At 37.2% G+C, this 12,391-nt stretch overlaps 1 protein-coding gene across 1 annotated transcript in view; it reads left to right on the forward strand.

The window, feature by feature from the left end:
• The first annotated feature begins 558 nt into the window (after nt 1–558).
• Nucleotides 559–12,391, forward strand: part of LOC149564416 (uncharacterized) — a 157,479-nt gene continuing 145,646 nt past the window's right edge. Inside the window, exons 1-3 of the mRNA XM_089816180.1 lie at nt 559–807; nt 889–1,147; nt 10,040–10,161. Coding sequence (XP_089672306.1) covers nt 559–807; nt 889–1,147; nt 10,040–10,161 — 630 coding nt within the window. The remainder of the gene's footprint in view (nt 808–888; nt 1,148–10,039; nt 10,162–12,391) is intronic.

Below are 12,391 nucleotides of genomic sequence, written 5' to 3' on the forward strand. Positions count from 1 at the left end.
AATTTATCTTGTCAAAGTCGAACTAATCAAGTGTCTATTTGTAGTTTACTCTTCATAACTCAACTTTTCCTCTAGATACTTTTTTAATGAACAACTTCTCAAATTTCCTCTTCATCAATAAAATAGATATGACACTTGGATCAAATAAAAACTATCTCACCAATAGGTTTGACATCAATGAAAATACAACAATTGTTCCAATTATAGTTTCCAACATATTCTTCCTTTGTACAAATGCATTTAACTAGATTTTATCTATGTTAAAAGATATAATCCAATTACCAAAAACTAGTTCTTAGGAACTCTACTAGTATATTGTCTTCAATAAATCTCAAATAATTGTCAACTGTCTTCATATTTGTTCATGTACACTTAACAACATGATCATGACACTCTGTAAAATATGTCCTCAACTACGCATATCCTCATCCTCAATCCTTGAACATCACGATCTCAATCTTTGTTTATTTCTTTGTCAATCTTCACAAAATCATTAGCATGTTGACATCAATGACAAACACAATCATGAATTCAACACACATCACAAATTATATTGTAATGCTAAATGTACAAAAAGTGAATGTGAATGAAGTCTTAGCAAGAGATGGTGCAGTAGGCTACCTAAAAGATAATTTCAGCCTAGGTTATCAAGATCGGTTTGAGAACTTGAAAGCATACACAACAGAAGAGGAGTGTGCGCAGGTGCTTTCACAGGGTCCAAACAGAGGAGGTGTGGGAGTCATCTTGATGGATCGTTCAGATGCTGTGCAATTTATAACTCGACGACCTGGCTACACATACTATGATGTAAGTTGTCCGTGTTTCACATATTCTCACAATCAATTGCATTTCACATGAGCTTGTTTTTGAATGATCTCTTTGGTGCAGATTCCACCTGAGGCAGACACGCCCAGGTGCTTAGGCGTGTTGGATTTCTTGCTGTGGTTTATAATCATAAGAACGGTATCAACGGTGGGTTTAATCAAATTCATTTTCGATCTCCTCTACAGTAAGATGCATCGCCCGACAGAAATGTTACGGGACGGTGACTCACATGGATGCTCCCTGGTTACTGGTACGTCGAAAATGGTACAGTTGCATGCTGCCGTGCCATGTGGTTACCCCAGACGTAGAGCTCCGGCTACTGGTGAGCCTAAATTGATATTGATGAATGGCTGACAAACATGAAAAAATTATATTGATGTCGCATGGCTGAGTTCCAAACTAAAGGGTTAAAGAGTCATAGTTATTAACCTTTTCCAAACTTGAACATGAACACAAAAATCTGTAGTTATTAACCTTTTACAAACTTAAACATCAAATAAACATCTTACTGCATTATGCTTAGAAAGTTGTTCAGGATTGATTGCCTGTCATTGTCAACCGAAATATTCGTCACTGTCTATAAATCTTTGTTACCGTCATAGATTATTCCAACTTTGCTCTGCTGCATTACAGTTGAAGCAGAGCCTTGGTGATCATCTTATAAGACGCAAGTGCAGACGAAGTGGATTTTCCACTTCACCGTATTCTTATAGAGTGCAATACAATTTTTTGTTGGAGCTACAAGAGAAATAACATGTTCAATTTAATGAAGACTAATTTTTCTTCTATTTTACAACAGATTTTTTATTATATTTTTCTTTAGATACCATAACATTGTCACGAATTAACTGTGATTTCACAAGAAAAGAAGCCAGAGAAACGTGCAGCCACCTCGACTCCTACAGAGGGCAATGCTTCACGGTGAGTACTAGAGAAGGGGAATGCTTAAAGTTGTTAGTTGTTCAATTATTATTTTTAATTATGAGGTCTCATTTCTCGTTCTTTTCAATTTGCAAGAAATAAATAGATGTCGATAGGGAATTAGAAAAGAGATTTCAGCTGATTATATACATTTGGTTGTGTTTGGTTTTGCAAGGGGAAATGATGATGAGGAGAGCGCATATGATGATGAAGACTATGAGAAAACAAAATTAGAATAAGAATGGAAATGGGGAAAGGGAATAGGAAAGGGCAATTCCAATTCTGTTTGGTTCACTTGGAATTCAATGGGAATATGTTAATCCATTGTTTGGTTGTACAAAAAATGAAATAGGAATAAGGTTAAATTTTGTATTTTTAGTTCTTGCCATAGACAGAAATAGCATTCAGTAAAACGCTACTTCTCAACTAATTTGTCCAATCAACATCTTCTATTTTAAAAAAGCTTACTATTTTATATAGTTCTCATATATTTTGATCTTTATGAATTTGAATAAAAAATATTTATTTCCAATCTTATTGGTTATAGTCATGAGTTGGCTTTTAATTTTCTACTTATTATTATTATTATTATTTTCCAAACTTTACAACTACCATTAATATGATAAGACAACTCAATAAAATCAAATAAATTTGTGTGACAATATGTAAACATATTTTGTCATATTCTGTCATATCTTATCTTTCTCCCCTCAATTTTAGGCTTTTTCCTTCTTCACAATAGTAAGTTCTGGAAAAAAATCTGAGTTTATTCTAGAAAAATCTAACTAGTTTAGAAAAATTTAAACCTTCCAAAATTTCATTTTGTGCTAGTTTCTTTTCGGAGCATGTTAGACAAAGCTTAACCTGAAGGTTTTCAGAGTATGCGGAAAAGCTGAAAAGCTTGCATCGAGATACTCCCATAGCGATGAAATTCGGTGGGGGAGGTTTGATTTTGTGGTAAGTTTTTCTGTTCCTCAATTTGGAGTTCTGGTAGGACGAAATGTGTGTTTGAATCCATTTTGGTGCAGGTTTAGTGCTCTAGGTTTAGATACTCCTAAAAACCCTAGTTCTTCACAAGCTTTGATTCATTTCCTTTGGAATTTCCTCTGTTTTGTTAGGGTTTCTGCATTTCAAACCCCCTCATCTTGGAATGACAGGAGCAAAGAAGATCTTCTTAATTATTGTTAGTTGGACAACTATTATTTCTGACCCGAAAATAGCAGTAGTATTTATGGGTAGCTTGGACAACTGTTCATCCTTATCTATGTATAGTAGCATTAGTTATGGGTAGTTTGGACCGCTGTTTGTCCACTTGCTGAGAATTAGTAAATGGTTATTGCAAGAATAATTATTTACTAATTTTAGTGATTCCCTTTTGGACACCTTGCAACCAATTCTATTATTGGCTGTCGAGTTGTCTTAATCTCAGTCGTTGGTTTGATTTAATCTCGGTCGTTGGTTTTTCCAATAGGGTACTATAAAAAGGGGTCATTAGGTCATTTGAATAGACAAGTTTTGGAGAAGCATTTTGCAGTGATAGCAAATTCTCTTGCAGTGTTAGCAACTTGGGCGTAGTGTTAGCGTGGGGATAGCAGTGGGGAATATCAGCGGGAGAAATTAGGAGGTTGTCGAAGTTCTGCCAGTGAGAGGCAAGAAATTTTGTATCTCTTGATTTGCTAAAGTTTAATATAATTCCTTATCTGTAGAACTAGTTTTCCCTTAGGGGTTTTTCCAGGGACAATTTGTTAGAAAATATTGTGTTCATCGTGTTGCGCATTTCTTTCCGTATTTTATAAGTGAAGTTGCAGTTGTGTTATTTTTTGATATTAGTTGGGAATTTATTTTCAGCAGTTTAATAATTGTTTATGATAGGAGATTAATAATCAGTGACTGCAATAGTTGATTTTTCACATGGTATTAGAGCATTGTTAAGGGTAGAAGAGTTTTGCCCTAGGAAAGAAATTTTGATCTCTTTAGATTTATTATTGCTTTAAACCCTTGAGATAGCTTCAGTTGGTTTGAGAGATCAGGATAGATTGGATGGTGCCTCAAATTTTGGTGTCTGGAAGGCCAAAATTTATTTATTGTTGGAAGAGAATGGTATCAAGGATTATGCTACCAGTGTTGCACCTGTACCAATGGATGCAACATAGCTTGCAACATATAGGAAGGACGATGCCAAGGCGAGGAGGATAATCTTTGATGGTGTCAAGGATCATATTGTTCCACATATCTCGGAGCTAGATATAGCGAAGAAGATGTGGGACGCCATTCTGAATCTGTACCTGAATGCTACCACCAACAGGAAGTTGATTCTCAGAGAGAAGCTAAAGAATACCTGGATGAATCAGGGAGAAGACATCACAAGTTACCTCACCAGGCTCAGACTTGTCAAGGATGAGTTAGCAGCTATTGGAGATAGCCCTAGTGATGACAAGCTAGTGAGAATAACCCTAAATGGGTTTACTAAACAATGGAGTGTCTTTGTTCAAGTTGTCAATGGACGAGATACTTTACTGAGTTGAGATCGATTATGGACTGATTTCACTCAGGAGGAGTTTAGACTAAGTCTTGTCAATGAGGCCAACAAGAGTCAGAAAAATGAGGTGGAACAAGAGAACATTGCCCTAGCGGGTAAAGGGAAAGCAAAGAAGGGATCTAGCAAAGGATCAAATTCACAAAGTGAAAAGAAGAAGAAGGACCTTTCTAAGGTCAAGTGCTTTGGATGTCATGAGTTTGGCTACTATGTCAGTGATTGCCCAGAGAGGAAGAAGGGTAAGAAGTAGGTGGCAGCTTCAGCAAGTGCGGAAGAACTCTCCAGTAGAATGGAAGATAAGTTTGCACTCATAGCTTGTATGGTTAGCTCAACATCACAGTGTGTTTGGTATATAGATAGCGGGGCATCATTTCATATGATAGGAGTTAGAGAGTACTTCTCCAATCACAAGGAGGAGGACACCAACATCCAGATTTCTATGGGAAATTTGTCCAAACTCAACCCTATTGGGAAAGGGACTGTTCAGTTTCAGAGGGAGAATGGAAAGATAATTCCACTTCATGATGTGTTATATGTGCTAGGCTTAGGTATGAATTTGATTTATGTATCTATTCTTCAGGATAGGGGGTATAATGTACTCTTTAGAGGGACACATGTGTTGATTAAGCACAAGGATTGAAAATCACCCATAACTATTAGAGTTAGGAGTGGTCGCCTTTATAGATTGCAGTTTGATACTCCTAAGGCACTTATGAGCAACAGTAATCCTAGAGATCTTGGAGAGCTATGGCATAGGAGGATAGGCCATATTCATCATGGAGCACTTAGATTGCTTCGTGAGATAGTGACAGGTGTTCCAGAGGTGAGCACAGAGCATGACGATGTATGTAAGGGATGTGTGTTGGGGAAGTTTGCGAAAGCATCTTTTCCAAGGAGTGACACCAGATCTAAGGGTGTTCTTGATCTAGTACATTCAGATGTTTGTGGACCGATGTCAACGAAATCTCTCAGAGGATATGAGTACTATGTTACTTTTATTGATGACTTCTCTAGAAAGACTTGGATATACTTCTTGAAGACTAAGGATGAGGTTTTCAGTCGATTCCAAGAGTTCAAGGCTCTTGTGGAGAACTCGATAGGAAATAAGATAAAGGTTCTTCGGTCAGACAATGGACGCGAGTACAAAGGAAATGTCTTCTAGGAGTTCTGCACCAGAGAAGGAATCAAGAGAGAATGGACTGTTCCTTACAATCCACAGCAGAATGGAGTTGCTGAGAGGAAGAACCATTCTATATTAGAGGCAACGAAAGCTATGCTACATGACCAGGACATGCCCTGTTACTTATGGGCAGAGGCGTGTAATACAATAGTCTACATTCAGAATAGAGTTCCACACAAGGTGCTATAGACACCTAAAAATCCTTTAGAAAATAAAGTATTTTTATTTTCTGAAAAAGTCCTGATGACATCATCATTTATTAATTAATTAATTATTTAATTAATTAATTAATTTTCATGCCATTAAATCCCTTTATCTTAATTAAAAATATTTAATTAAGGAATCCCTCCCAAAAATGTTTAAATCTTATTTAAACATTATTTCCTTATTTATTAATTATTTAATTAATAAATTGACCAAAAATCCTAAAATAAATAAAAAATTTATTTTTTGCCCAAAACTTGGCCAATTTCCTTGTGACCAATAACCTCTTCCAAAATCTTCTAATCCTTCTTTAATTTCAATTAAAGGCTAATCCCATCATTTCCTACCCCTAATCCCAACTCAAAATATTTAATTAAGATTAAATATTAATCCTCATGTTTATTAAAAAAGTTTTAATAAATATCTCCTCAACCCAAACCCTTGAAATAAATAAAACTTTATTTATTTCCTAAAAATCTAATTTATCCTCATCCTAAGAAGTTCTAGACTCTTCTAGAAAGTCTTCATCCTCATCCTAGGAAATTCTAGACTATTCTAGAAAGTCTTTATCCTCATCCAAAATCTAGACTCTTATAGAAGATGTCTTTAAACCTAATCCTAATCCCCTCCTAACCTTGTCACATTCCCTAAACATGGGTTAAAACTTACTAACCCAAGCCAAAGTTAACAAATATCTCCTCCTTCACCCACCCTCATTAAATGTCATCCACTTGCCTATCCCTAAGCTAATCCTAAACCATCCTAATCCATCCTCTAATCATTTGCACAAGCCTAAACAAGCTTAAAACCTTCTTAATCAAGTCCAAGTCGAATTTGCTCTCATCACCCTCAAAATATCTCAACCATAAAACTTTATGAAGTCCACTAGGTCATAAATGACTCTTACAAGCCCTTTTATTTCTCTTACAAGTCATTATGAGGGTCTTTATGAAGATTTTATCTCTTGAGCCTCCTTTGTTGACTCATCCTTGCCCTTTCCTCCATCCTCTCACCATGTGACATGTGTCACTCCTTGATTGGCTATAAGGAAGCACAATCCATGTGCTCTCCTCTCATGCAATCTAAGCCTTCCATAAGATTTTTCCCATCCTTGCATCTTAGCCCTCAATCTCTCAAGCCTCTTGCCTATAAATTGGATCCTTCCCCTTTGCAAAATAACACAATCCATGAAGTAAAGTTATAATGCTATTTTGAGAGCCAAATCCATACTAAAGCCATCTATCCACACCAAAAATCCATAATCATCCATTGAAGCCTTTGGAAGCATATTGAGCATATATCCTATCCATTTAGATAAAGCTACTCAACAAGAGAGCTTCTCATTGAGAGAGCCCATTAATGGCTCATATTCTCAATTGAGAGCTCATCTTAGTCTATCTTGAAGTTTATGAATTTTGTTTAGTTTGTAGAAGCTTTATTTAAATTTAGTTTCTATTAGCATACTAACATTGCTCATATACAGGTGCTAGGGAAGATGACACCAGAAGAGGCTTTCACAGGGAAGAAGCTAGATGTTAGTCACTTCAGGATATTTGAGAGTTTGGCATATTGCCATATTCCTAGAGATACACGTACAAAGTTAGATCAGACTGCAGAGAGGGGGTACTTTTTTGGGTACAGTGAGACCTCAAAGGCATACAGGATTTTCATTCTGGGGACTAAAAGAATTATTGTCAGATGAGATGTCAAGTTCATGGAGGACAAGGCATTCAGGAGAACCAGAGATTTGCCAGCAGATGATCAGAGTGAGCAGCCAATAGAAGCTCCAAGACCAAATCAAGAGCAACAAAGCTCAAGTACAGTTACCAGTACGAGTGTAGACTCAGTTAGTGAAGATTCATAGAGTATGGAGCAACAGGTGCAACAGGAAATGCATCTAGAAGACTTAGAGGTTGACATTTCATCCTCTACAGTTGGCAGCGGGAACCATGTGGTTCTAGATACACAAAGGGATACTCAAGAGTTTGTGGGAGCTCCTAGGAAGAGTACTAGACAACGAAGACAACCAGCCAAGTTCAATGACTATGTGGCATTAGTTAGTCAGTTGGTAGATAGTGAGCCTTATAGCTATTAGGAAGCTACAGAACATCAAGTATGGCGAGATGCTATGGTTGAGGAATATTCTTCAATAATGCAGAATGATGTGTGGGAGGTAGTACCTAGACCAACAGATAGGGCTGTAGTTGGATCACGCTGGATCTATATGATAAAGCATGGTGCAGACAGTAGCATCGAGAAATACAAGGCGAGGTTCATGGAAAAGGGGTTCTCTTAGAAGGAGGGAATAGACTATGAGGAGACATTTGCTCCTGTTGCCAGGTATACTTCTATACGAGCTGTAATCTCACTTGCATCATAGATGGGATGGCAAATCCATCAAATGGATGTCAAGACAGCATTCCTTAATGGTGACTTGAAGGAGGAGGTATACATAGAACAACCAGAAGGCTTTGTAGCACACAACAAAGAGACCCACGTGTGCAGATTGAAGAAAGCATTGTACGGACTCAAGCAGGCTCCTAGAGCGTGGTATGAGCGCATTGATACATACTTGTAGAAAATAGGCTTTGTGAAGAGTGAAGCAGATGCTAACCTCTACTACTTGATGGTTGGGGGTGAGATTCTCATTCTTGTTCTTTATGTGGATGACCTATTTCTTACAGGTTCACTAGGGCTCATAGTGGATTGCAAGAGGAACCTTGCAGAAGAGTTTGAGATGAAGGATTTAGGACTTATGCACTACTTTCTAGGCATGGAAGTGTGGCAGACAAATGGGGAGATTTTCCTTGGTCAAGAAAAATATTGCATTGAAATCTTGAAGAAATTTGGGATGGAGGATTGCAAAGCCATGTCTACACCCATGATCACGAATTGGAGGAAGGTAGATACAACTAAGGAGAAAGTTGTAGATCCCACTTTATATAGACAGTTGATTGGTTCGCTTATGTATTTGGTCAACACTAGACCAGATATAGCATTTGCAGTACACTCTCTTAGTCAGTTCATGGTTGAACCAAAGAGAATGCATTGGATAGTGGCTAAGCATGTGCTACGTTACTTGTGTGGTATAGTCGAGTATGGGATTAGATATGTTCGAGGTGAAGGTATCAGGTTGATAGGCTATATTGACGCAGATTGGGCAGGAAGTACAATAGACAAAAGAAGCACTTCAGGGTGTTGTTTCAGCTTGGGATCAGGAGTTGTATCTTGGTTCAGCAGGAAGTAGAAGTCTATGGCTCTAAGTTCAACAGAAGCAGAACACATAGCAGCTAGCATGGCGACATGTGAAGCTATATGGCTTCAGAAGTTGTTAGTAGCCTTGTTTGATCAGAAGGTTGAGACTACTGTGATACATTGTGAAAATCAGAGTTGCATCAAGTTGTCTGAGAATCCAGTGTTTCATGATAGGTCTAAACATATAGATATCAGATATCACTTCATCAGGGATTGTGTACAACGAGGAGTTGTTCAGCTATAGTACATACCTACAGAGGAGCAGGTAGCAGACATTCTGACTAAAGCATTGGGGAAGGCAAAATTTATCTTCTTCAGAGATAAGTTAGGTGACCTGTAGAACAACTTCCTCGCTAAGAGGGAGTGTTAATTATTGTTAGTTGGACAGTTGTTATTTCTAACCCGAAACTAGCAGTATTATTTATGGGTAGCTTGGACAGCTGTTCATCCTTATCTATGTATAGCAGCATTAGTTATGGGTAGTTTGGACCGCTGTTTGTCCACTTGCCGAGAATTAGTAAATGGTTATTGCAAGGATAATTATTTACTAATTTTAGTGATTCCCTTTTGTACATCTTGCAACCAATTCTATTATTGGCTGTCGAGTTGTCTTAACCTCAGCCGTTGGTTTGATTTAATCTCGGTCGTTGGTTTTTCCAATAGGGTAGTATAAAAAGGGGTCATTGGGTCATTTGAATAGACAAGTTTTGGAGAAGCATTTTGCAGTGATAGCAAATTGTCTTACAGTGTTAGCAAGGGCGTAGTGTTAGCATGGGGATAGCAACGGGGAATATCAGCGGGAGAAATTAGGAGGTTGTCGGAGTTCTGCCAGTGAGAGGCAAGGAATTTTGTATCTCTTGATTTGCTGAAGCTTAATATAATTCCTCATCTGTAGAACTGGTTTTCCCTTAGGGGTTTTTCCAGGGACAATTTGTCAGAAAATATTGTATTCGTCGTGTTGCGCATTTCTTTCCGTATTTTATAAGTGAAGTTGCAGTTGTGTTATTTTTCGATATTAGTTGGGAATTTATTTTCACTAGTTTAATAATCATTTATGATAGGAGATTAATAATCAGTGACTGCAATAGTTGATTTTTCACAGATCTATTGCATTGCAGTTTCGGCAGTAATAGTGATAGCATGCACAGTGAATGCTATGGAGGGGGCGGCGGTAGCTCCTAGTCCATCTATGGTTGTAGGCTCCGCTTCAATGGCAGTGATTCCCTCTATAGCAGCTCTCGTTTTCGGATTTTTCCTTGCTTTCTTGGCCTGATCTTTCTACTGAGGCATTTGGCTTCTCAATGATGCGATTATGTTTTGCCTTGCTTGTATTTCGTCCCTGCAGATCTGGTTGTTTGTTGATTTGCAAGACAATTTTTTATTTTGCCTTGGCAGATCTGATTGTTTGTTGATTTTTAAGGCACTTTTGTTCTCATTTTCCTGCATATATTTTTCCCTTGTGAGTCTGGTTCTTTGTTGATTTTGAAGGGGGCCTTTAACTTTTGATGGTTAATTCATTGTTTTAGCCTTCTAGGAAATAATTCGTCCATTTAGGACAGATACAGGTGTATATTGTTGTAATTTGTTCCAATTCATATATAAATGTATTCATTGTTGTAATTTATTCCGATTCATATATAAACGTATTCTCATATTTTGCTCCAGTCAAAGTGGCTTATATTTTATTTTTATTTTTTAGTTATATGGTCCATGATACATAAAAATGCTTGCAGATATCAAAATAACTCATCTTTCTTTGTCAAGACAGCTTACAATTTGAACTTATTTAAACAAGAAGTTTGGCCGTCAATGTTTTTATACATTGAATATTTAGCAGTCTATCCCATAGCTTAAACAAACAATTGTGCACTGCCCAAGCTTTAAAGCGAAAATTATTATGAGAGGAGAAAATTTCCTAAACTTAACTCAAGTAGCTGATTTATGAATCTCTCAAGTCTGTTACCACTGCAGGGGAATGATTTGATATGATCTGCTCTATCCCTGAAGAAGGATCCATTGGTCAGATCCATGACATTGGACACTAATTCTCAAATATGATTTTTTCCAGAAACGTCTACTAAGGATCACTGCTAATAGCAAATTTAATATAAATTCATTCAATATCAATCATCTTTGATCAACAAGACTGCTTGCAGAAATTAAAATGTCTCACCTTGCCAAATGCAACGCCATTTATAGCTTTGAATCATGACTGCTCACTGCAAGACTCTTACAAATAACTTATTCTACAAGAAAAAACAAAGAAGCCTGATTATGATCATGCATTGCATGACCGGTACTACTTATTACTATGTAACATTCTGATCAGTCTTTCTTAGAAAGCATTTCCGAGTCTAATTGTTTTTCATTGCATTCGTCCCTTGTTTCCAGTAGGAAAATTGGGACTCAGTTGAAACTGACTGCTCGATAGCTCATGTAAAATATCATGGAAATTTTGCCAATCACTAGTTTTTAAATAATCAACAGAAGTGTTTGAGAACAGCAAAATGTGTCGTCTATTATATCAAAAACCATTTATAGGTTCAACTCATTAAAAGCGACCCCAAGATCCCACCTAAATTATCTGAAACAAATTTGAGGCAATTGCATCCAAATAACGCAAACACAAAATTCAAGCTTACAATCCAGCTCTAATGCCAACAACTGCTGATTCCTGCACATTTAACTTTTAAGAATTCATTTGAATTCGTGAAAATTTCATGCTAGTTTTGTTGAATCAATTATTTGTAATAATCGACAGAAATGTTTTACCTCGTCATTTAAATACAGAGCTGCTTATAGTCATAACTTATGAGAGACTGCAGCGAGATCTCTACAAATTTGAAGCAACATATAGGCATTCGAATTTCAGGGCATCTCATTACGAGACTAAAAATTGATCCGAATAAAGAACTCAAAATTAATTGATCCAATTAAAGAACTTAAAATTAACTCAAAAAGAAAAACCAAAACTAGCTCCAGAGCTACTGCAGGGTCTCGGTTAGCAGCGACTCGGTTAAACATAATGACATCTGCTCGTTGTGAATGTCAACCAAAATCATGTCCATTTCAAATAAATTCATGATACTTTAAAGACTCTCTAACCCGCCCCCCCCAACTTCCTTTCCTCCATGGATACCCGACCCGATGTTACCTACAGAGCAGAAAGGTCTCTTCTCCCAAGCCAAGGAAGGAAGCTCGGCTTCAACTCCCAGCTGCTCATTAGGCAGCCCCCCTTGGGCTATATAGTTGCACTTGATGCAGTAAATATCTCCACGAGCCTCTGTTTTCTTCTAAATGCACAAAAACCTTCGATGCCTTACCTCATAAACCTTCGCTTTGTTCTCTTTCTTCAAATCCTTGTACAGCTCGCAAAATTTCAGATCTTCCAGTTTCTCAACCCACGGGATACATCCAAATCTTCAAACCCCACGCTTTTTCTGTAAAGTTAATGATTTTGTTAAAATCTC

Source organism: Cupressus sempervirens, chromosome 3, assembly GCF_028749045.1.
Source record: "Cupressus sempervirens isolate cs-2001-9-10 chromosome 3, ASM2874904v1, whole genome shotgun sequence".
NCBI lineage: Eukaryota > Viridiplantae > Streptophyta > Pinopsida > Cupressales > Cupressaceae > Cupressus > Cupressus sempervirens.